Here is a 26,599-nt window from a genome sequence, read left to right as displayed (position 1 = left end):
TATCGCTAGAATTAGATAGAGTGATTCAATGTTTTAGTATTTATTATATTTTAGATAAAGCGGAAAGCCGCGGGCGGAGCGCTAGTTATATGTTAATTAATTTATTTACCTTATCACTTATAATTTACAGTAGCAATCTCTATAATGAATCGAAAAATGTGTTTGTAAGCGCATACCTCGAGAACGGCTGAACCGATTTCGTTAATTCTTTTTTTATAATATTCCTTGAAGTACAAGGATGGTTCTTATGGAGAGAAAACGTAAACATGTATATTTATGTATAGTGAGCAACGTTAAAACATAACATATAGTTACAAAATATTATGAACTAAGTCAATATATTATGTACTATCGTTTTTTATCACTAAGAGTAATTCGCTGATATGTTTCACTATCTTATTATAATTAAATTCCCAATACATTTCTCATTAATGTTTTGAATAAAATCTGATATAGATTAACCATAGAGCCTAACATACCCTAGCACTCTAATATTTAAACAGGACAGCAATGGGAACTGAGAAGTAATGAAAAATCTAGATATGATTATAAATAATTTAATTTTACATTTAAATAACATACAATTACATATAATAAAACATCACAGTCACATACATAATATCATTGATTAAAATATAGGGGATATAAACCACACTAAGTAATTCGTTTCTTATTCTTATAGTTTACATATCTCAGGGTCATTTTTATAACTGAGTTAAATACAATTCGATTTTTTTTTGTAGTTAAGTAATTAAAGAAGAGATAAAAAAATGTTTCAAACAATTAAGTACAACAGGTAGGCGAATATGAAATCTACGAAAACAGAATTTAAATACTCTAACAAAACCATAGTCAAACACTAAAATTATACGACGAACGATAAACGATAAACGAACTTTAAATGTCAGTTTACAGCAGTTTTTATCTTAAAAAATATATTAGCCCCGTAAACATACTTACAAAAGCACTCATAACTAAAAAGAAAATAAATTCTTCAATAACGTTAACATTTTTGTATAGCATTTATGTTGAAGACAGTAATTATTTTTTATTGTATCCTTAAACTTAGCACATCCGCAATAAATATATCGAATAATATATTCTATATAATATATGAAACATTGATAAAGATTTAATTTTTATCGAATTTACACAAATAAAGCTTTCCTCTGCAGCTACCTTTGTAAAAAGATTTTATGAACAAAATTCAGATCTCTTCAATTACTTTAAAATTTAAATCGTGTTTTACACATTTTGCAAAAAAATAATTTAAGTTTAAGTACTTATCTTTTACTTAACATAAATATTTGTAATAAATTTTTAATTCGACAATAATTTGTAATACGTAAACGTAGTTTAAGTAAACAACACAAGTGAGCATACAATCCATATTATGCATTGTTCAACAATTTAAATTATAATTAATTTTATTGTTTTAGTTTTTTTTTGGTGTGGCAAGCAATTATAAACGTCAAATAATTTCATCACTTCCTGTACGCGCTTCACGTAATGACTTAAACCAAGATTAATCTAATTGAAGTTTAATTTTTTATCTGTACTGTAACTGTGGTGTCATTAGAATTCGCACTGGGCCTCTTGTTTTCCTCTTCAACGGGTTCAACGTAGTTCCAAGATTGCGTAACTCCTGTTCCGAAGAGTATGAAATAGACCGCAGATATGATGTAGAGGGAAGCACCTGTCAAAAAGACTGGTCGCCAATCCGCAAAACCGTTCTAGAAATAAAATAAGTTGATTATTTCGGAGAAAGCTATTAAGATTTAAGTATGTAGTTTGAGCGCTGGATAAAATACTACGATAGTAGTAAATAGCATGAAATGAATAAAGATTATTATAAGTACAATAAAAAATAAGAACGTGTATTAAATATACCGAGAATACATTATCAGGAAACCATCGAGCCGTTCACTGTGATTCATACAAACAAAACGCACAACATTTTAATGAATAGAATTCAGTTAAATATCATCCGTCCGTTTTATTCGAGATATCTCAGACATTCATTTTGCAATTGTTTTATCCTTCAATTAAAATCCTTCGCAGTGTTTTTCCATAATGAAAATTCATAATAAAATTCTCATCATTCGCCCATCAATCTGCGCATTTATGGCGTTATTAATAAAGATGAAATTACTACTTACGCCATGCTTAGTGAAATACGCCGTGACTAAAGGTGTGACGAAACCAGCGGTGTTGCCGATACCATTCGCAATGCCGTACAATGTTCCAGCAAAGTTTGGTGCCAGGTCTTGATGGTTGACAAGATTGGTTAGTGTGGCCGCACCATTAGAGCCCATTGAGAAGGTGATAATGGCCACAGAGAGTATGGGAGCGCATCCCGTGTAACCGAGCCCGATTAGCAGTAGCCCGGGGAGTACGTGTGAGAATAGACAGAAGAACTTCCTCATAAAGGTTGTAGATACCATATTTTGTTTGACGATTCTGTAAATAAAACATTTAATGAGTTAAGACAATATGGACAAAAATTACTGGACGCCAAAAACATGTAAAAATAAAAAGCAATAAAATGTACACAGTGTAGAAAAGTTATAAAATTTGGTTACTGACCTGTCACCAATAGCGCCAAAGATGATAGAGAAGATCATTCTAGCCAAGTATGGTAATGAAGACAATGTGCCCGTAGACGTAAGGTTGAAGCCGAGGGCACTGGACACGTATTTAGGAGCCGCTGTCATCACGAAGTACAAGCCCCAATTGTTACCATAGTGCAAAACGATCATAGCCAGGAACGGAAGTGATGTAAAAATCTTACGGAAAGGTGGGACCATCTGTGAAACAAGATTTTTGGTATTTTTAGTAGAAAATTAGGTCAGTTCTAAATTGCACACAAGCGTTAATTTCCAAAAGAGGTGCTACTTGAAAAGTTTACGTGAGTTAAAAAGTGTTTGGTAAAATACATTTTCATATTTTTAGCTCTACAATACCAAAAGTTCTTCTAAATTTAATTAAGCAAAAAAAATACTACCGAGCGTAATTAATGTAATAACCATAGGCACCTATTACAATCATAAAGCAGATTACGAACAAGATAATGAGCCATTGTCTAAAACTAAAATTAATTTAATTTTTTACCTTCGTGTGACTGGAACTAACAACTTTATCGCCAATAGCTCCTAAGATATAAGCTTTTTCCTTATCAGTAATTCTGGGATGTTGGACGGGGGAGTCGTATACTAGAATCCACCAAGCCACACACCATACTGCGGCAATTATACCTATAAAATATAAAAAAGTTTAAGGAACGATGATTAAGGAGAAATAATATACAATAATTAAATCTACAGACTTAATTTTATAGAAATCGTATTTCGCTAAGATATTTTTAGGGCCATTGCATAAATATAAAAGACTACCTAGTAAGTAACACATATTATTTTATTACAAGACGATATACTTTTACATCATTAATTAGATAGATTTTAATCCATACTAATATTATAAATGCGAAAGTAACTCTGTCTGTCTGTCTGTCTGTTACTCAATCACGCTTAAACTACTGAACCAATTTTCATGAAATTTGGTATGGAGATATTTTGATACCCGAGAAAGGACATAGGCTACTTTTTATCCCGGGAAAATGACGCAATCCCGGAAATCCCACGGGAACGGGAACTATGCGGGTTTTTCTTTGACTGCGCGGGCGAAGCTGCGGGTGGAAAGCTAGTATGAATATAAAGTAGGAATAATCTTTACATTTGCAACTAGTTGTTACTAGCTTGTTCTGTTGAACGGCACAGCCATAATATCTCTGATTACGTTTATGAAATGGAATATTTCCAATAATATTGTGAACTCGCTATATGCAACCACCTCACGTCATAAAAGTTAGAAAACGCCACAATAAAGACGTACGTATTGAATTTAAATATATGTAAAAGTGTGTTAACAACAGATAGGTAGGTACTAATACTATTTAGAACGTTGTAGTATATAATATATCGGTCTGAATATTTTATACATAGAAATATTATAATATAGGTATGTTACATATAAATGAGTAGTCACTTGCTAATAAAGCCATGTTTCTTGGTGAAAAATATTCAATTACCCCTCTACTAATTAATCTCTGACTGGATCTCTGATTTGATAAATTTATTTTCAAGTAAAATCTTACTAACCCTTTACTAACCTAATTCTAATTAATTATAATAGATATTATATTACCAGGTACATAAAATGCGTAATCCCAGCCGAATTTCTCAATTAGTGGTCCGGTGAGAGACCACGTGACCACCGTTCCAATAGCACCGCCAAGCAATGCGCTCACAAACTTCCCTTTTTCGGCTGGTGGCGCCCAGTGGGCCACTAACGCGTGTAATGCAGGGAATAAGAAACCCTAAAAATAAAATACTTCATTTAAAAAAGACATTCAAATTGAAAAGAACAAAGATCAAAGGTCAAGGTCTTGTGGGAACATTTGCGATCCTAAAATTCAGGTTTCAAGTGATTAGTATTTAGTAACGAGCTTTGACCCTCGAATTCGTTTGCTTATTTACACTGACAGCATATTCCTTTTTAACTTTAAAAGGTTTTAACACTCAGTTTATCTTTAGAATCCCAGTCACAGTGCCATACACAATATAATTGACTATTGAGAATAATTATTTATACATATAAATAATGATGCTAATTCTGTAATACGCCTTCATAAAATGACGTCACACAAGTGGCGCAGGCCACAGACGTCGCCTATTCATTTGGTCAATGGTCACGTGAATTTTTTTTACATCTAAGTACTCTATTAATTTGCCGATGTTTTGTCACATTTTCCCGCTGAGATTATATTAAAAAAATAATAAGGTGGTACTGGGGAAATAACCGTAAATAGAAATAAAATGGAATGTGTCCTTACCTAATGAGCCAACATACTTGTTTGCGTCTATTTCGAGTTTACTCGTCAATTTGAATAAATTAGTATAAGGAAATCATTATGAAAAACTAAAATTCGCCGTTTTATCAAAATGCAATGTCTGTTGAGCATATTGCTATAATAATACATTTTAAAGTACATACTTAGATATTCTATACTATGCTTGTGTCTATACTTATGACTGTACAATTTTACGTTTGATGTTATCTTTGGGTAAAATTAATAATTTGCGAACAATGAACAAAAATACATCTTAAATTACAATTAACATAACTCACCGCCGCAAGTCCGATCAGAAATCTGACAGCAACCAAAACCATATAGTGCAGTCTCGCTGCCTGCGGGCTGAGTATGGTCAGTATGGCACTGATGAGCATCGTGATGAGCACCACCCGCCGGGGGCCCCACAGCTCAGCTGCAGTCCCGCTCAGCAAGCTGGTGATAGCATACCCCCAGAAATACCCAGAGAGTACATACGCCTGCTCTTGCGTTGTCCAATCGAATGTTACTACGCCGTCCGGCTGAAAAAGAGTCAAAATAATATAGAGAATAAACTAACAGTAGCATTTTATCATTAGGGTTAAGAAGTTCCTGTGCTTAACTTTTAAAACTTATAAAAAGTATTTAGCTCACAAATATGTTACAATTTAATGGCGGCTCTCCTCTCCTGCTATCTCCTGCTAAATAAATCGTTTCATGGTGTCATGCCCAAATAGTGCAAAACATCGAGAATAATACAAAGAAAAACAAATAAAATAGAAGTAAGTACCTATGTAGTTTCAAGTCTCGACTCTATGGAGACAACAGATATATAAAATCGAGATAATCATTTAACAATACATTCATTATTATACCTAATGAACTAACAAGTTATAGGTTTTTGCTGGCTATTTGTTTTTATTTGAACTTAAGAAAACCGCAAATATTACATCACACAGTCCTCGCAGTAGCAATTTGACTTTAATGGATCAAACAAAAAACATTGTAATCTTCATATTTTTTCTGATATCTACGTAACCCCTTAATACATTAACCAATGTAGAGTTAAACGACGAAGAGTTGTTAATGGTCAATTGAGAGAACTTTAAACTAATTTGGTCATGTTCGAGGAATATTTCAATGTAGAGTTATACGCTTATAAATTAATGATCACCTACCACGAGCATTGCCAACTTTGCAGTAACATGTGATATTTATTAAAAAATATTTTTTTATTTATTTCCACGCACAAATTATACCTACTTAGTTAGTTTTAAAACAAAATAAGTAGTAAGAGCATAAACATGAGTTTGTTTCAGTTTCGTGAATACTGAATACTTTACTTAACTGTTTACATTTTTACTGCAATTTTCCATTTTATTTTTAGAAAGTCATATCAGATAGAGAAATATCAAACTTATTATTGACAGCCTTTACATAATTTTGGCCTTCGTTATCGAATCATATGTAATCGGTATCGGTTGTTACTTGCATAAACAATCAAGTAACAACCGCTTCATATCATGACATTATAAAATATATCGGATCTAAACGTTGATGGGCCTAGATAAAAACATACATTACAATCCCTTTAAAGCTGCATTTATTTGAATAAGTACCTACGTCGAACAAAATATGAATTACCTGTCTCGGCTCTGCCTTTGTGACGGCCATAGAATCATTATGTAATGAAATGTCAGCATTCGCGATGGCCTTGCATTCGCTTTCCACCCTGTGAATAACAAAAGAATTGTTTGTACTCAATGTTCGTTACAACTTTATTATTATTGCTGCGAAAATTACAACAAATCACGTGTCTTATTGAATGCATCCGATTAAAAGACTAAACATATTACAGTCGTATTCAGATTTATTTTAAATTGTTTTGAAGTGGTTGAATACGGATTGCGTCAATACTTAGTCGAAATTCTAAGAAACTAAGTAGGTAGTAAAAATAGTTTTTAAGAATTTGATGTAACCTGTCCTCTGTCGCCTACTTTGTTCTCCTAGAGCGTCATTTTTTTTTGTTTAAATAAAAAGTGTTTCTTTTTATGGCCAAAATTATATCCCACTAGCTGCGCTCCGCGGTTTCACCCGCGTGGCTCCGCATCTGCTGGTCGTGATGATATTATAGCCTAGCCTTACTCGATAAATGGGCTATCTAACACCGAAATAATTTTTCAAATCGGACCAGTAGTTCCCGAGATTAGCGCATTCAAACAAACAAACTCTTCAGCTTTATAATTTTACGTATAGATTTAATAAATACGTCATTATTCTTAAGCACTATTTGATAATATAAACTTATCAAGATTTTAAGAATACCTAGAGACAAACAGAAGAAGATGATAAAATTTTCCCATTTCACAAATCCATCTTGTCATAACTGAAGACTACTTATTTTTTATCTCAAAAAGTAGATAAAATATTGTATATATTTGTATTATGTAGTCAGATAATTCAGTTGAAAATATATGCATCATATTATGTTACAGTTAAAACCAGTTTTTTGATAGGACGTGTTTTGCCTAGTTAAAACTAGTTTTTACTACTATTTAAAACCTTTTTAAAACTACAATTATCCGTTTTTCAAAATTGAATATCAGTTAAAGTTGAGAATGAACAACCACATTACCACACCACCAATATGTAGTTTGCTTAATTCTACGCTCATAGTAATTCAATACGGTTCACGTACCTACCTACATCTCAAAATTAAGTTACCTTTGAAGCACTTTGAACGTACCTAACTCGTATAATATGTACATCACTACCGACATCACGTTTTAAATCATTGCAAAACAGCTGATCACAATAGTATCTACATAGCAAAGATGGGTGAACAAAATATTTTATATATGGTTTATATTTTACGCATTTTAGATGTAAATATTTTGTAGACGCTAATTTTATATAGGTATGTAGATATGGATTCTTGGCTCTTGCACGCTAGTTGTAAATATTTTGGCCACTTTGGTACTTAAAATACAGACCTTGACGCTTCTCAATACGGTCTACTCCGACTCCAAAAAAAGATTTTATAATGTTTACTTTTATACATAGCATAGGTACCTATCCCGGCAAAATATTGTAGCTAGGTAGAGTCACAGGCAGAAAATATGTATTGAGAATTATGATCGTAAAGTATTATAGTCTTTGTAATAATAAATAATAAATAATTATACTTACAGGTAATTAATTATATAAATACATAATAAAGGCTATATAAGATTATATTGCTTCTTAATTATAAAACATATTTTCAACGTTATTGTGTTTAACATTTAATACGATCTTCCCCCAGAGATTTCATGCAAGTTTTTTTCCTGTAAGACATTATTGTTTTAGCTTTATCTAATAAAATCATTGTTTAATTACAAAAAAAAATTCTATACGATGTGGTTGGCATTGATTTATAATTCCAATGAGAGACCTTTGCCTTTTATAAGGTTATAATAATGGATGCACAATCTATTGCAGCTTTATTTATAGGATGATTTTTTAATTAAATATATATTAATAACGATATTTTTTTAATACATTTTTAATTTTTATACCTTACCCCAACCCCACCGTATCGTTAGAACAAGCAGAATGACACTGAACACTTGAATTAAAATATTAAAATTATAGTTGTGCAGGCCATTTCGCATAGCCTAATCACTCGATCATTATATTGATGAAAACGAAATATTTTTCAAACTTTGAACCTAACCGAATGAATTAAAATTTAATTGAAGATTAAATTAAAAAAATCCGGATTCCAAGACCACCTTTTGTGTTAATTAATCTTAAATTTGAAAATATAGGGATTAACTAATCTTTTAATTTGCTATCCTTATTCAGAGAGTAGTGAAAGGTTAGTCGGATAACAGAAAATAACTAAACAAAAATTGGCTCATCCATTTGAAAGCTATGATACCATACCACAGACAGACATGTTGAAAGTATCAAATCATTTGCGGTGGATTAAAAAGCTCATTTTTAGCTTTATGAACGCTATTCAGCGCTATTCTATTATATTCCTTAAATTATAGCCCGAAAGTATAAAAAATCTATGAACTTTGACAGAAATAAGTTGATTGATTAACTGCTTCGTGTCATCGCCGAGAAGGCATGTAGCCTTGATGGTTCACGGAATCCGATAACGTTATTTTATTTATTTACCTTGGATTTTTGCGAGATGATATTATGTGGGAATGTACCAAGGTGTTTAGTTAAAATAACAATAAATCTATCAACGACTCAGCATGAATTCAAATTCAAGGAAATTTAAAATCAAACTGCAACCACAGATAATATAATACTACTTATACATGCAATTAGAATGTTATCTAATAAGGTATGTAAAGGGAGAATAAACACTTCATTCAAAACTTAACGATTGCATAATTGAGAATTTGTTCACTTTATCACACGTTTATTAACTTACTAGATTTCCGCCCGCGGCTTCGACCGCGTTTTCAAAGGAAAACCCGCATAGTTCCCGTTCCCGTGGGATTTCCGGGATAAAACCTATCCTATCTGTTACTCCAAGTTACCATCTATACGTGTGCTAAATTTCATTGTAATCGGTTAGTAGTATTTACGTGAAAGAGTAACAAACACACACACATCCTCACAAACTTTCACATTTATAATATTAGTAAGATATAATATAAATATCATATAATTAATTAAGCTATTTGAATATTTTTTGAAGATTCAGATGCTGGGTGATATCAATACCAAGGAAATAATAACAATCAAAATCACTGTGATACAAGTATACATACTACTTACATTACGTGAACCAGTATTGCAACATTCTTAACATAAAAAACCTTATAAATGTATGATATTCTAAAGATCACATTCCATTGAAGACAACCAGAAAATGTTAAAAACATTCGCTATTAATCAAAATTTCTAGACATAAAAATAAATGAATTTATTAATGTATGCTCTAACTATTAAATGCCAATCAATAAAGTTCGACGACGAGCATCTATTAAAAAACCCAATCCAAGAAATCTTGTATGCGATTTATTTGACGAGCGTAGACAGAAATTGCGTAAAAATCTTGTTTTGATCAAAACAAACAACGATGTATTGAGGTCAAAAAATAAGTTGAATACTCATATAACTTATCTCAATAAGTTACGTAGTGAAATGTAAATCAATAGAATGTGTGAACAGCAGTAGAAAGCGCACTTGTTTTTGAGAAAAATATATTTTCCCTTCGATAGGCGGTTTTATAAACGAAAAATGACTCCCTAACCTTAAGAGCAAGGTCACAGGGCACAATCGACACCAATACATTTTAATAAGTATTTTTCTGTATGCAAGGTATCATCTCCATTCAATTGTGAACAATAAACACAATTTACTTTATGAATAATATAACTAGATACCTATTACCTATATAAATGAAAGAGCTACAGGGTAGGTCTCAATTTAGATACACCTAGAGCGAAGAGTCTAGGTTAAATAACCATATTCATTACTATAGACTTACCTAAAATAAGTATAATTCGTGATTTAAAATACTAACGTTTTTGACGACTTGCTCTCTGGCACCATCGCTATAATGTTGACACTCATATTCACTCGTAACATGTAGTTCACCCAACAGGCGAAAAATAACATGATCGCTACATTGAACCTCGCCGGAACCGCGTCTGAAACAAAAAATAAATTAAATGAAGTAACTACTGAACCACAGCGAAATATATTGCCATTTCTTACGAGTGCGTGAACTTAAAACAATTGTGTCGAGATTCCGACGAAAAAGCTGCAAGTTCGTATACAAATGAAGTTTGAAATAAATATTTATTAAATAAGCAATTAGAAAGTTATAGTGGATTATTATTATTTGTACATATTTTTCTTATTTGAGTTCATAATTACAGTATTTCTGAGTACAACTGTATCTATTATTTATCTAGTATTACCACAGATTAGTAAATAGTTACTACGTTTTACTATGCTTATAATATTATCTTCCATATTTAGTCTCGTTTGTCTTTAGCACATAAACTTGTAGTATTATAATGAAACTACAAAAAAACAGCTTTTATGCAGCATCTACTAAATAGCCTATCTATTAATATTTAAACATATAAAATAATAATAGGACATTTTTTCAAAGAGTATCAATAAAAACAGATTGGCATTTTGTTCAATGTATTCCGAAGGTGCGAATGGAGCTTGGGAATTCCCCGTACATGTTTCAAGTTTGACGCTAATCTAACGATTTATGACTTTTCACTTACGACCTTAATGTTTCAAAATTAATTGCTTTTAATTCACAGGTATAAAATCTTATTATTAATCTTCTTATCTCTTGTGTAAGAACTTACAGAGTAGCGTCGTTTGCCAGATAAATTGGGTTTCTTACCTATTCTAAATTTGAAATGAAATATAAAACAAGTAGTGTAGGTACCTATCACAGTAAAGGGCTTACTTAGTTTCCTGCTTGTCAATTTTGTCAATAATCACATTTTAAATACAGTTATTATTACATATTCGCAATTAACTACTCATAGTCGACCATACATAAATACGGAAATATTCTCTTTGTTTAGTTAAATATCTCATTGGAGTCAAGTGCACGGCCTCGCAGAAACCTGAAAGTGTGCTTGCGGAAGATTACTTTCGAAAACAATGTCAATAGCAGACTGACAGCGGCTAGTTATTCCACATTAAGTAACTAACATTATTGCTAGACAATTCCTAATAAATCGAGGCGACGCAAGCGAAAGCCAGTCTATAAATCTAGTTCAGATGTCTAAAAATCAAAGAAATTATAATATACATTGACACTTCATTTGAAGCGAGTAATTAATGAATTTTTTATTTAATTTCTTTAATGCCTAGACCTAGATAGCTATCTGATCTAATCAAAAAAAATAATTTTTCAATCCTATCGCATGATACCGTTCATTTCGCCAATTATAGACTGTTAAAATAGGTTTTTCTGTAATAATATGAATATTCTAGACAGTTTATACCTGCGATTGCTAGAGATGGTTTTTGCTCGGCCCTGGCCCGCATTTAGAGCGATTAAATAATGAACATAAACCAATGTGCTACAATAATAACTATCCAATACCGTCATGCAGATTTCGACACATACCTAGATGTAAATTTAAATTCTCGTGTACAATTTACAAATATCCCTCTTAAACTAAATTAAGCCAAATCTAGCGCTAATTTTTTATCAACCAGATTATTATTAGATACCTATATTCTAAGCCTATATTACTAAAATCCAATGGAAAATTTTTGGAACTTTTCTTTGCAAAAATGGCAAAGTATGTAAACATAATATTTCTGACTCATGGATAAGTTTTTCGATTTATGATAGGAATTTTATTAAATCAATAATTTTTTTTTGCTTGCAACTACTGGACAAGATGCGTAGGTACCTATTTTTTTTAACAGAGGACTTTATCTATACCACAGAATAATAACTAGTAAGTAGTTAGCTACACTAAATTCTTTAGGCAGGCAGGTTTTCGTCTTTATTTTGGATAATTTCTTAAAATGCGTATGATAGATTAAAAAGAAATAGCCTACTTTTGTTGCGAATTCTGTCTTAAATCTAAATAGATTATACCTAGGTAGTTTTGTTATTTCGCTCTCAGATTATATTATAATAGTTATTATGATGATATAATGTTGACACAGTTTGTTTTACCCAGTTTACATACAAACGTGTGAAATTCTCTCATTGTCTAGTCTACTACACCGGGACATCCTTTATGTTATTAAATAATATTATATTCAGATCGAAGCGATTTGATCGGTCTCCTATTAATATATATATTTTATTACAAGGAAAAAGAAACCAGGCTCTGTTATTTATCAGCTTAACTCTAACAGTGACACATTCTTGATTCTATGCCGTGTAGGTACATACAGAATTTGCAATATACAATGTAAAGTCCATTTTGCTAGGTTTTCGCACATGCAACATGCTATTATAGAGAAGAAAGTTCCAAGCTTTACTATCAGTGTGTGAAAATGCAAAAACACTATAATCGCGACAAGTTATTAGCCTTTGAGTCGTGGGCAGAATGTCGCCGCGGTCTCCGTACTCGCGGCGCCATGTCGCCGGTAAAGCGAAAACTTTACACACATTACTGAATGACAGATATCGAACACACACTTTCAAGGAACTAATTAAACACGGCGCTAACGGTGAGCCCTACATACTTGTGCATAAAAATATTTATCGCTGGCGCACGCCACTAAATTTGCAAGTCAGTCGTAACAATGTATTATCAGTTGCGGAAGATTGTGTGATTAACGGATTACGATGACTTAGGTTTAAAGAATCATTTATTCTCATTTAAAGACTTAAATCTAATTACATGAGAATAACATAACAAAGTAAATAAATAATAAAACAGTCGTCCGGGCACAGCTATTCCAAAGGTAAGTTGTTACCATACTGAACTTGTGACTTAGGTACCATAATTATGGAAATATTATATTCAGTTAGTTTACACATATTTTACTGTAAACAAATGATGCACAGGTTCAAATGCAATATGCATTATACTTATTAAATATTTTCTATGATATCAGCCTTAGTTCTCGGCGAAGTAGCAAATTGTCACGTTCCTGTTATAGATAAGAAAATACCCAAGATTGGCTACGTTTCATTAATTTCTATGCGTAATGTTTTCAAGAATTGTTTCTTCTCTGCTTTTTGTTAATTTAAGTAAATGGTCAATTACACCATTTCCGTTGGAATTCACGTCATTCTATTTATTTGCGCAAACTGTAGTGACCATAGAGCGACCACCATAATTATGTACCTATAGTTCCGCAATCAACCACCGATTTACGAAACTAACGTCAAAAGGATGAATGGGTAAAAAAATGCCACCCATGACTCAATGTTATTATGTTAAAAGTAAAAGTTTAAAACCATTTAGAATTTAGATATATAAAATGTAAGTAGGTACTAAAATGTATACTAGTTAGGTGTATGATATACCACATACTATGTATGCTCGATTTCGTAATATATATTTTTTTTTTCATTTTGCAAAAATACGATAGATACCTACCGCAGATAGGTAATTAGTAATTACTTTAAATATATACAAGTAGACCTATATTTGAAATAAATTTTCTTTATTTTAATTGTAAAAATATCGAATAGCTAACACAAAACTTATTTTTAAAGTAAATTACACTATGTTAGCCTCCATGAAGGGGTTTAAGTATTACATTTTTGCAACCATTCGTATAAGACATTAATGTTAAACAATTAAACAGTATCGTTTATTGCAAATGAACACAATAAAGTTAAACCAAAATAAACTGCGAAATTTCTAGAGCTAATAAAGCGAACAGAAAGCCTCCTTTCTGAACAGGTTATATGACAAAACTCTAATCAGACAGGCTCGCTCAGGTACCATGAGGGGAAAATGCGTTTGTTTATTTTGATTCATATATGTAAATTAAGTATTTCATTGTTATAAGTTCATTAACATTACTTAGTAAAAGACGTAACTAGAATCTAGATATTGTTACTTTTGCTTGATATTAAATTCGCAGTACATAGGTATACCGTCATAGATTACCTGTTAGTCTTCAAATTTTGTCATTCATGTGTATGCACATTAGAAGACAAGTCAATAAAAGATAAATTGGACGATAATGGCAAACCACTCGTCCCAGAACATCTACAAAACAAATTAAATCTGTCCTTTTTATTAAAATTTAGCACAGAATAGTTAATAATATACAGCCTTTAGGTTCAATGGGAGATAATTATGTAGAAGTAGATACTTCTGTGGTCATAATCATGAAATAATTTAACAAAAACAACATTGCGCATAAAATATACCTACCTACAAAACAATTTATATACAAACAATTTTTATGTTTAATGCCTTTTTATGTCGCAGCCACCTAGCATAATCAGACGTTTCAGAACTAGCCTGGACTCTTTATTTTAAATCAACATTTTACACGAATTAATTAGAATTTGTCATAAAAACTTGGGTCTGAGTTTATATAATTATTAACAGTTATGCACGAATAAAACGTGACTGATGATATTATTCATAAAAATAAATTACAATTAAAAATTAATATGCGTTAATTAAACCTGTTTAACATTTAAGACGAATAAATCTCTTTGGAATGTGTGTGTTTTTTGCATATTTATAGTGCTCCAACTTGTTGTCATGGGTTAATTAAAAAATTATACCGCATGTCAAATTGTAATTCTGGCGACCTTCGCGATCTTCGTGGTTAGTTTTTATGTATTTTTTGGTTAAAGTTATTTATATACTGATAATTAACTGACAAGAAAGGGGCTTGTTTAAAGTACATATTTGATGAAGCAATCGTATTGCAAAATTTTTAAAATTATTGTTATATTCTTAGAATTAAGTACCTACTTGTTACTTTATAATATTTTTGGAGTTACTTAGCTAAAGTATCTCAAAGATTACTGACTAAATATACATATTTTAGTACGAATTATGCTACAGTATACTATATTATTACAACTAAATAGTAGGTAAACATGACTTTTTTATAAATTCACAGATATAAAATGTTCACTTTAGTGAAGATTATTTTCGATAAATTTGGCAATATGTAAATATAAGGTAAACCACAAGGATTATTCACATTGAATTATCTTTAACCAATGTTATTTATTTTGAATTGTAGGTAGGTACTTATAGTTACGCAATTTATAAAACAATAGAAATGTACTTGTAATAAATCTCACATCATAAAAACTATAATTATTCCTTACAAAACTAATTACACTTTTAATTCACTGTAATAAACTGTTATAATTTTGGTATTTAAAAAAATGTACTCACCAAATAATTTAAGGTGTAACTTCATGTTTACAAAGTTTATTGCACTATGATAAACACAAATTCACACGCACAAAATAAAATAGAAACTATATCCGCGCGAGGTTACAACGCAAGATGCGCGCGCGCTTGCCGTATTGCCTCTCTGCGACTGCCTTCCGCTAAAGCCTCGCAACCACTCGACCATACACTATTGTCAATGAACATTTACCACTTCACTGAAACGAAACTACATACCTATGTTCTACTTAAATGGACTAAATGTCTGTTTTGTATCACATAGATTTACTCAGGTGTATTCGATATATGCGCTTTGCGCACGACATTTCCTAGTATCAGAACGAAATCATACAACAATCTTCGTTCGAGTTCATTAAACATTTAACTGTTCACGTTAACAATAAATAATTTATAACGCTCGCTGTAACTGAGATATAATTTTTGAATTATGTGTAATTTTGATTACATAATAGAATACCAGTAAGAAGACGAACGATTAAACTGAATTATCTATCGCTTATGAATTATGCTTTGTTTGTAAAGAATTACAGTAACTACAGGTTTTATTAGCCACAAATCACAATTATTCATTATTCTCCGTAAAATGTTTAAAAATACATTCTAAAAATATCAATAAATCGTAGCGTCGTGTAAAGATTGTCTATCATTCTAATATTTACAAAGAAATTTGGTAGATATGTCGCCGTCATCTAGTTAAATCTGCTATTTGATTAAATGATTAGCGCCGAGCGCGCTCATTGAGTGGCAGCATTTAATGAAATGACTAGGCCGAACGTTGATTTAACAAGCGTCACTCAACGTCAAACCATTATAGTTAGCGAATTGTAACCTTTTGAACAGAGCTGATATATCATATAGGTAACGCTGGGTATGTTGTAATAAACTGAGGCTTTGCTTTTTCCAAACGTCCACAAGGAGACGGTTGCAAGCCGTGTGTAGTTAAAAATACAACGAACGTAACCTAACCCACCCCTATGTCCAAACCAACGACTATCCTAATTAATGATGTTCAGTCAAGACGTTGAACGTTACATTTAAACAACATGACGAGTTGTCCTTTAGTCATTCAATTAAATTTTGTCATTCGAAGAAAGTGCTTGTCATTCAATCCAATAGCAGATTCAACCAGATAATTGTGACAAATAGATATCTACTATAAAATGATAGAATTTGATCAATGTTATGAAGAAAGGATATAAAAAGCCCTACGTCAGCAACTTCGCTGGAAAGTTGAATTTTTTAAAATTCTAAGATACATCATATATTTTATCTTATCATAATACCTGTTATCTTAATAATTTTTTATCGATTCACTTTCTTGTATTTTCCGAAAGTTGACAGAAAAATTTAGACCACTAATTTAGAAATCAATTCAACCATTTGCATCCTTAGTTTGCATCATACTAATTCGCACCTCTAATAGGTAATTTACGAATATGAACATGCCATAACACACATATACAAATTAATCATAAAATATTGCAATGCAATATAAACCGCTCTTTCACTTATATATCATTGGCATATTATACCTATGTATAAGAAAATTCAAGGATTATTAGACACGCTCTGGAATTATTGATAAGAGATTTAAAACAAAGATGTAATTTATAGACCATTTATAGTATAAGTAGGTAATAAAGTTATTATTTATCAACGGGGACTCATGTTGGTGGAATTTCATTTATCTAAGCAGATGACTTTTTAATTATTTTGAGAGCTTTAAGGAGCCTGTTAAGCAAAATGGCCCACAGGAAGTCACTGAAAGTACTGAGATCTTATTTTTAACTGTAAATTCTAAAACATATTATGTGAAAATCAGCGATGAGAAAATAGCTAAGCTAAATTACACGTGTGTCGATTAATTACGGTGGGCGCACTTTTATGTATCGTACTCATTTATCAAGTAAATTTGGCATAAAAGGTCGTGGTGAATATCAATATAAAATAGATCTTATTAAATATATACGAAATGTATCTATTAAAAACAATCAATCACGTTGATCATTCATGAACATCAACGAATATTTTAAGTTTGAACAGACCACATACAACACTTTTTGTAACTTCGCTATATCTAGAGAAACAAGTAACTTGAGTACACATGGAATATTTTCGGTTGGCCAATTGTAGGGCCAATTGGGCGTTTTTCCATTACCCGGCCCGGCTCCGGCACGGCAACGGCATGGTCGGGGACCGGTACCGGCACCGGGACTTCGTTTTTCCATTGCGCCGGTGTCGATGCCGGTTTACGCCCGGTGAGTGGTACAGTACTGATATGACAATTCATATAAATATGCAATACATAATATGCAATTTTGCCGGCCGGCACATGTGGGAAGCTTGCTACCCCGGCGACGGCGACGGCGCCGGCAGGACTCAATGCCGTGCCGGCGCCGGCGCCGGTAAGTGAAAAAGCGAGCCATACATTTTCATACATTTTTGCTTCCCCGGCAACGGCACGGCGCGCGTCGGCGCCGGCGCCAGTGCCGGTGCCGGGCCGGGTAATGGAAAAACGCCCAATGGCCTTGTTATATTAAAAAAACTGACGTGAACTTTACATAGGTACCTACAGAATAAATTATCTATTAGGTACCTACCTCATAAGTATTTACGGCCATTATAACTAAATAGGAAAAAATGAAACATGGAATAAGCATTAAATACCGATTTTAATCAGTTAATTCATATACCAATAAACAATATACACCAGCTTGTAATATCTTCAAATATTTGTAAGGTTATTAAATTATTACAAATAAACGTACACCGACGAGTTACGATTCAAATAAATAAGAGATAACACATAAGTTGGCACAGCTAAATAATACAAAACAACACATGAGGTGGGTAATGAAAAATGCATGAGATGTGACTAGTGAATAAGTACAGAACTGACAAATATAATTAGAAACCCAAATTGCAGATAGGAAAAATATTCTAACAAATTATCTGACCATGATCAAACTTTTGGCAGTTTTCGCGCCAACTAACCGCGCGTAATCTAACAGTTCTTCCATGTCATTATTTTTCCCGCTTCTTCGTTTATACATTTTATATATCAACACTTGTCCCTTGAACAATATTGGTATATAATTAATGTCAGATTCGTTGGGATAATTATCGTCCACACTATCTATGTCAGGGTTCAGTCTTGAATATGGTGTTATCTCCAGTTTTGGTATGCAGTCCTTTAAAGGGAACCATTTATAGGTCTCTGGGCAAAGTAAATCTGATGGGAAGTAGTTGCCCTTATATCGCATTTTCCGGCACGAGTGTATGTAGAAGCCCATATAGTAATATTTAAGCTCCGGGCATAATGAATGCAAGTGTCTTGTGAATTCGATCTCTCTGAAAAAATTTGGAGGATAATAATAAATTATTTAGTCACTTGAGAAAATGAATAATTGAATAAAATAGTAGGTAGGTCTTTATAAATAAGACAAAACATATTTTAAAATGGAATAAAATGTATCATAAAAGCAATAGTAAAACTTAATTAAAAATGTTTAAAAATACACTAATATAATCACCTTAAAGCCCCATAAGTTCCTAAAGTGAGGTTCATATATTGTGGGTCATAGAAGAAGTACACAGAGGAGACACATTTGGGCAATATATCAATCACGCCCACGGCTATAATCTTCCCATCAAGCCAGTATTGTTGGTGGAAGGATCCGTAACCACACGGTGGACCTACTTCTGAATACTCTTCCTGATAAAAAATTTAAGTAATTAGTTTTATTACTTACAAAAATGTAGTTCTTGTACTGTAATATATCTTGGGATATATGTAATTTAAACTATATGATTCAAATTTGAAGTATAAGTTATGAAAACACAGCCATATCAAATACGAATTTGAAATACAATACAATATAGAATGATTCATAGAACACAAGAATTATAGCAGTATTTACCATTAACGGACTTTGTACTAAGAAGTCACTGAATTTTGGTTCAGTGCATTTCTCAGGTTTATCGCCATGCACTGTCATTTGATATTTCACATAGACCTCATGTGTTTCTTTGGCAGAAGCCAACCATTCCGCACTTGGTGGATTGGTCCTCACTAATTTTACCTGTTATAAAAAAAATAAGTTAAATGGGTGATAATGGTATACTGAAATAAAAAAATATGCATTTGTTTCTAATATTGACTATGGACAATCTACTAATAATTTAGTTAATAACTAAATCATAATAAAAACATATAGGAAAATAATATGAATGTACGGTGTACAAATGAATGGGTGATGCTAATAGCACAGAATATAATATTATAATAGTACTACGTACAGAAGGTTCACTCCCTAACAAAAGTCAACTTTAGGAATAAATAATAGCTAACTGTATAGCTATAATAGCTGGGTTGGTACTCGCCGCCAATTTATCATAGGTACGCGAACACACGTCAGGCGGACAACGAGCGCGCGGGCGGCGAGTGGCAGACAACCCGAGATCGACTGCCAACTCAGTCGGCAACGGCGCGAAACATACCTAAACTTCGGAGTGAAACCCCTGCCAATAGTCTTTTCTTTGGGTATTGAATACTTGAAAAGTTTATTATACGCAAATAATGGAGATGGTAGCATAAATACCATTAATAAATTATTGATATGACAAATATTTACCTCTAATTTATGTTTTACATTCTCCGGTAAATCTTTTATAAAATCTTCTATTTGTTTTTCTTTATTCTTGTTAGTATCTAAGTTACTTATATCTATACCCTGTGCTTTTAATTTCTCTAGTTTCCTCTCTTTTCGCATTTGTTTAGCCTTCTTGCATGGTGGCCTCGTGGGATCAGGTCCTGCATCTAAAATATGTAATATGTTAAGTATTTATTATTAAGTATAAGTATACATATCAACTTCAAGGGAATGAAGTACTGCATTAAAAAATTTGCTTTTAATTAGATATTTACATTTTCATTGACAGATATTACATAAAAAAAACTTCTATTCACCTTTCTTAATATTGTCTTTCACTTGTGTTGGAGTAGTTTCATTTTGGGATGAGTAACTTTGATTTGCTGATGTTTCTGAAATAAATAATTTACTTAAGTAATTAAATGGATTAAATTGATAAAATGAAGTTTTATTTGATGTTCCGTCTGAACTACCTTGACATGTTCCTTCCTGGTTTTCCTCAAAGTTGAGATCTTTTTCAGTCAAATTAACCATTTGTGGCTTTTGTTTGCTTTCAACAAATTGTTCACCTCCCTCTGCTTCACCCTCATCAAATTTCATATCATCACTTGAGCTAGATATTTTCCTATGACTACATTCTGGTTCATTCTCACCCACCAGGTACTTATTAAACCTCTTTAGAACCTTCTTTTGAGACTTTGATGGTCGAAATTCCAGTGCTCTGCACCTGGAATCAAATAATTATTTCAACTATGTACAATGACCCTTAATCTAGAAGAACTATTGTAGGAATAACCATATTCTGTTATCTTTAAAATGACAAAATTGTAGTTCAATATAATAATTAGCTTCTTTTATAATTTCATATCATACCTAAGTAAAAAAATTATTTGAGGAAATAGGTATATAGTTATTGTTTACATACCGAATAGTATACATGGGACAGCAAATTATATTTAGCGTTGGTTTGTAACAATATTTTCCTGATCGCCGCCAGCCTCTGTCTATCAAGTCCTGATAGTCCGAAACAGACATTGTATGAGCCCATAATCCTAAAACAATACAAGTTTAATAGAAAAGAGAACAAAGAAATGATCCGGTATTTCAATTAGAAAAAGACGTTCTTACCATGACCATAATTTGTGTCTGGTTTCTTACAATATCCACATTTATAACGTTCATGCTCAGCATAATACTCGATAATACTCCGAGGCATTATGGTAATTATTTAATATATTGTCACTTAGATGTTTATCTAATTTAAGAACGTTTTCCTCATTTCAGATTTCAGAATTTACATGACAATGACAGTTGACAATCATATGAATCATGAATCATCTGTCCTATAACGTGACGTATTCGTTTAGAAATAATGTGCGTAACGTAACAGATTTTAAATATGGCAACTAATCACGTGCTGATAAAAAAAAGAATTAGGCGTAAAAAATTAAAATCTTTAATCAAAATATATTACATAACGCAAAGGGGATCGACTGACCTAGGTAGTGATAAGTGATCTATCAACGCACCGCCCAAACTACTGGATGGATCAGGCTTAAAGTTGGTATGCAGGTAGATATTTATTAGGACGTAGGCATACGTTAAGAAAGGATTTTGATCAATTCTTTCCCCAAAGGGATAAAAAAGGGGATGAAACAATAATTCTTATCGCGAGCGAAGCCGAGGGCAAAAGCTAGTCTGTCGCATTAGCCTCCGACTCATAGTCATCATGCTCCTCATCACAGCTAAAATCATGAAAGAAAACGCCACTGGAATATTTTAAACTCAAACTAATTATAATGATGTAGATCATCATTCATCCAACCCGTACTTAAACAGAGTTGTTAATTATCAGAATGTCTTTTACAGAAGTAATAAAACTATCAGATATTTGTCTTAGAATATTCTTTATAATTCGGTTTCTTCCTTATTTGAAGCTTCATCATAAAGACATCTGCATCTTAGACCGCTTCGGTGTAAATGAGGTTCGAATCCTGTGACATAAAATGAGATTAATTATAAATTATACTAGCTTTCCACCCGCGGCATCGCCCGCGCAGTCAAAGAAAAACCCGCATAGTTCCCGTTCCCGTGGGATTTCCGGAATAAAAACTATCCTATGTCCCGGGGTAAAAAGAAGCCTATGTCCTTTCTCAGGTATCAAAATGTCTCTACTCTCTATACCAAATTACATGCAAATTGGTTCTGTACCAGTTAAGGCGTTACTTTATTACAGACAGACAGAGTTACTTTCGCATTTAAAATATTATAATATATAGTATGGATTAAGGAAATTTATCAAATTAATAATTATCCTGTAACACAGGACATTCCCTAGTATAGGAGACATTGTTTAAATAGCGCAATTAACCTACGGTTTATGTTTTAATTATATGTAAGTTATCCCAAAATCTAATTGCATATGTACACATGTATTTCTGTTGTCAAATAAAGAATTTATTATTATTATATAATTATGTCACATATAATATTATTATGATATCGATCAATTGATATTGACGATGAAATTTGCGATTTTAACAGCATTGATCCGCTTCTATTTGTTTTAGGCTGATGAAAGTCTACATCTCTACATCTTTCCTCGATATCTTAACATTAAAAGAAATTTTTCAAATCGGACCCGTAGTTCTTGAGGTTGGACCGTTCAACCGAACTCTTCAGCTATTAAAATACGTATTACTTATTAGTATAGACGCCAAAATCCAAACTTACGAACTAATATTATCTTCATCCACTTCTATAATGTTAGACATCCGGGAAGGGGTAACAAACCGCCTTTTTCGATTTGGTCTAAAAATTAATCATATTATTATTTATTACATAGTACGTATACTAGGTAGGTACCTAGTTAATAAGTTAGGTATGTACTGTTGTTTGGATAAAAATTATAATATGCACTAGTTAGTAAAGTAAAATGGCATATGCAGGTAAAGGTACTATGTATTGTATTTTTACATAATATTAGTTATGTACCTATAAGTCGTATAATAAGTCGTCCCTTAGCGAACAATAATAATATTATACTCTACAGGTAATATATATAATATATAATATATATATATATATATATATATATATATATATATATATATATATATATATATATATATATATATAATATTATACTCTACCAACCAGCACCAAGTTTTTTTTGTAAATTTTTTATTTGCCGCCTCTTTATTATGCAAAAATGTAGACTGGTCTACTTGTCAAACTACAAGTTAGTTACATAAATAATCTTAAAAAACCTGCGCTTTATGCTATTCCACGGCTGTACGTGCGTGTCACCCCATATTAGAAAGATAAGGCCACATAACAAAAGAACTGTACCATGGAAAGACCACACATATCTCCAAATGTGCATCTTATTCTGAAATTCATTAAGTAATTTAAGTTTTTAAAACACCAATCAAGCAAAAACCATTTAATTAATCCAATTATTTATTGTAACATCGATTTTGGAATAAATGTTTATTTCCTTTTTAAGAAGCAAAAAAGCATTAAAACGCACTTATAGGTAACTATTTATCCGTCACCTAAAGTTCGTCTTCGTATTATTTTTTCTTAATTATCTATTGGCTACTTTATCTTTTTATAGAAAACTAGTTTAGTTTTAGAATATTAAGAACAAACTGCTGTTGTATGCCCATAAAAATAAATAAAACATTAGATACATACCTAATATTAACTATAATATTTATATGAATGCTTAGATAACTAGATAGACTAGATAAGTTATAAAATTGAACATTAAAATTACTTGCAGCTTATGCGTGACTTCCCCAACACAAAAAGGAACGAAGATTCCTGGTAAGTTTCCTATGATTTTAATCACAGTATTTATTGAATTTAAGTAAGTTGGTGACAGTTTCTGTAACAGACACAAACGATGCTCAAAGCTTTATTTAATATCCATAACTAGATTTCCGCCCGCGGCTTCGCCCGCGTTTGCAAAGGAAAACCCGCATAGTTCCCGTTCCCGTGGGATTTCCGGGATAAAAACTATCCTATGTGTTAATATAAGTTACCCTCTATATCTGTGCCAAATTTCATTATAATCGGTTCAGCAGTTTTTACGTGAAAGAGTAACAAACATCCATACATCCATACATCCATACTTATAAACTTTCGCCTTTATAATATATATTAGATATTAGATTTAGAGGATAACAAAAAAAATGAGTTCTCCAAACTTACGTAACATATATCAAATATAAGATCCATTCCTGCTGCTGTTAGTGTTACAGCAATCGTCAAAATTGTAGGCCCAGGAGCAATGGGAACAAACCATGACATGGAAATAATAATACCCGGGATCACATGCGCTGTGGAAAACTACTAAATAGACTCAAAAAGGCATTCAAAAGAACCTTTCAAACCTATTTAACTTACAGACAATGATAAAATATTTCCTTGTATTCTTGATTACTCTAAACTTGGTATTATGTTTATACCAAAAATAGGTTTGAATGATTATTGTACCCAAAATTAGTCTCATCAGAAATGGTAGAGCCGTTAATGTAGAGGCCTGAAATTTCGAAACTTAAGAAGAAAAAATAACATTAACGTAAAATTTATTGTCATTTATAACAAACGTACTTCATAAATACTATATCTCAAAATTACAGTGTAATACAATGGTCCGTGAAGACACAGCGATATGATCATCCATGCATAGCCAAAATTTAATATACAAACTGCCCAAAAGGGTACTGACTTCAATATTAATTTCCAGGGAGCTTGAGAATTCATTAGCTGAACAAAAAGACAAAAGTTAGACAAGGGTGAAAACCAAGGTAAGTCATAAATTATTAGAAGACGAGGTTAATTAAAGGAAAAAATACTATTAATCAAGAAAATATTATCTTACTTGTATCGTAAACACTGAACCAATAGTATCCTTCAGATATGTCAATTCGTCCTTTGAAATGAAGGAATGTTTATCTGGAGAATCGTTAACCACTAGCAACCATATGGTAGCCCATAGAATTTGAACTGCCCCACACATATAGAAACCAACCGACCATTTAGAATAAAATTGTACCGCAGCACAAATAAGAAATGTGGAGCAAGTCCCAGTTGTTATTCCTGCCCAAGAAAATCAATATTTAATTGAACAAGTTAGTGTGTAATTAAATAGAAACCACAGAACTTACCACAATAAGCCCACATAAAATAATGTCTTTCTATTGGAGGTACCCAATGCCTCAATACCTGAATCATACTTGGTAACATAGCACCCTTAAATAAATATTGACGATATTATCTAAAAATGAATTTAAACGACACACCTAATGTTTATTTAAAACTTAAAAGACTTAATTTTTATCAAGAGAATTAGATTAAAGAACTTAAAAATGCTACTAAGTACACTGGATCTTGAATTATGATAATTTATGTATAATAATTCTAAGGCAGAAACTTCATTATTTTCTTATAATAATTCAATTCAATTTCAATAAATATCATACGGCATACCGCACAAAATCCGTTCAAAATTCGAACTATAAAAAATAGCCAGAAACTAAACCAAGCTGCAGAGGGTACGAGACAATTTAAGGCTCCTGAAATAATTCCAGCCACTCCAACAACCCATGTCGGTCCAAATCTTAAATATTTAGTTTTACATTAAAAACTTCTTTAGGTTGTGACTTTATTGTTCCTTTTTACAATGTGCCTTGTCTTACCGATCTCCAAGGTTGTGGAATATTGGAAAACAAACACAATATCCAATATGATAGGCAGCTAATAAAAGAGCTATCTTATTTTCATTCCAATGAAGCAAATCCATGCCATACTAAAAAATAAATAGATTTTCAAATGATCTGGAATTCAAAGCGATATAAGTGAATTCAGGAAAGTTATAGCTAACCTGGGTCCTGAAAGCTTTCGGCTTTGTTCTCAACATTTCTGTTTCATTGTAATACGAAAACAAAATTCTTTTGGAAATTTCCACCATATCAACAATATGGACACTCAAATTGTATCGCACGATATAAATAAGAAAGTATCCAAAAAATATCATTATGCCCACCTAAAAGAAATAAGTGTAGTTAACTCGCAGAAGGAAGATTCTATATAAGTAGTAACTAGGATCTTTAAGGATGCTCACAATTGCGCGTACACAAATAACCATGTTATAAAATTATTGTCAAAATCACGGCCATCTCGATTGTAAA

General features: G+C 32.0%; 3 protein-coding genes across 3 annotated transcripts; all 3 read right to left on the bottom strand.

Annotated features, from left to right (window-relative positions):
- Nucleotides 1-892: 892 nt before the first annotated feature.
- LOC123698020 (putative inorganic phosphate cotransporter) lies at nt 893-16,043 on the bottom strand. The gene is made up of 9 exons (XM_045644611.1): nt 15,730-16,043; nt 10,422-10,548; nt 6,533-6,620; nt 5,188-5,430; nt 4,204-4,375; nt 3,112-3,254; nt 2,587-2,807; nt 2,160-2,460; nt 893-1,733 (listed from the first exon to the last, which is right to left on the bottom strand). Exons 1-9 carry the CDS (start codon nt 15,752-15,754, stop codon nt 1,542-1,544), a joined length of 1,512 nt encoding a protein of 503 aa, XP_045500567.1. The 5' UTR covers nt 15,755-16,043; the 3' UTR covers nt 893-1,541.
- Nucleotides 16,044-18,400: 2,357 nt separating this feature from the next.
- LOC123698152 (arginyl-tRNA--protein transferase 1) lies at nt 18,401-21,676 on the bottom strand. The gene is made up of 8 exons (XM_045644752.1): nt 21,528-21,676; nt 21,325-21,451; nt 20,873-21,126; nt 20,717-20,791; nt 20,382-20,566; nt 19,668-19,829; nt 19,281-19,462; nt 18,401-19,098 (listed from the first exon to the last, which is right to left on the bottom strand). The coding sequence occupies exons 1-8, from the start codon at nt 21,613-21,615 to the stop codon at nt 18,696-18,698; spliced, it is 1,476 nt and encodes a 491-aa protein (XP_045500708.1). The 5' UTR covers nt 21,616-21,676; the 3' UTR covers nt 18,401-18,695.
- A 665-nt stretch (nt 21,677-22,341) lies between these two features.
- LOC123698210 (sialin-like) lies at nt 22,342-26,565 on the bottom strand. Its single transcript, XM_045644796.1, has 13 exons — nt 26,533-26,565; nt 26,308-26,454; nt 26,108-26,217; nt 25,899-26,028; nt 25,577-25,661; nt 25,291-25,508; nt 25,020-25,175; nt 24,813-24,948; nt 24,618-24,745; nt 24,181-24,291; nt 23,669-23,790; nt 23,133-23,210; nt 22,342-22,393 (listed from the first exon to the last, which is right to left on the bottom strand). Exons 1-13 carry the CDS (start codon nt 26,554-26,556, stop codon nt 22,342-22,344), a joined length of 1,497 nt encoding a protein of 498 aa, XP_045500752.1. The 5' UTR covers nt 26,557-26,565.
- Between the last annotated feature and the right edge of the window lie 34 nt (nt 26,566-26,599).

The sequence above is a fragment of the Colias croceus genome, chromosome 15, assembly GCF_905220415.1.
Source record: "Colias croceus chromosome 15, ilColCroc2.1".
Classification (NCBI taxonomy): domain Eukaryota; kingdom Metazoa; phylum Arthropoda; class Insecta; order Lepidoptera; family Pieridae; genus Colias; species Colias croceus.
Note: the sequence above shows the minus strand (reverse complement) of the source record. Positions and strands in the feature narration are given on the sequence as shown.

What these genes read in the sequence shown, in the direction of transcription:
- LOC123698020 (XM_045644611.1), bottom strand. Translation starts at nt 15,754, where the DNA reads ATGAAGTTACACCTTAAATTATTTG. An exon ending in CAAAGGCAGAGCCGAGACAG is followed by an intron (nt 5,431 to 6,532) that starts GTAATTCATATT and finishes ACTCTTTTTCAG; the next exon opens with CCGGACGGCGTAGTAACATT. An exon ending in TTTGGCGCTATTGGTGACAG is followed by an intron (nt 2,461 to 2,586) that starts GTCAGTAACCAA and finishes TTTTATTTACAG; the next exon opens with AATCGTCAAACAAAATATGG.
- LOC123698152 (XM_045644752.1), bottom strand. Translation starts at nt 21,615, where the DNA reads ATGCCTCGGAGTATTATCGAGTATTATGCTGAGCATGAACGTTATAAA. An exon ending in TGTCCCATGTATACTATTCG is followed by an intron (nt 21,127 to 21,324) that starts GTATGTAAACAA and finishes ATTTGATTCCAG; the next exon opens with GTGCAGAGCACTGGAATTTC. An exon ending in ATGTAAAACATAAATTAGAG is followed by an intron (nt 19,830 to 20,381) that starts GTAAATATTTGT and finishes TTTTTATAACAG; the next exon opens with GTAAAATTAGTGAGGACCAA.
- LOC123698210 (XM_045644796.1), bottom strand. Translation starts at nt 26,556, where the DNA reads ATGGTTATTTGTGTACGCGCAATT. An exon ending in GTTCAGTGTTTACGATACAA is followed by an intron (nt 25,176 to 25,290) that starts GTAAGATAATAT and finishes CTTTTTGTTCAG; the next exon opens with CTAATGAATTCTCAAGCTCC. An exon ending in AAGTCACGCATAAGCTGCAA is followed by an intron (nt 23,791 to 24,180) that starts GTAATTTTAATG and finishes AATGAATTTCAG; the next exon opens with AATAAGATGCACATTTGGAG.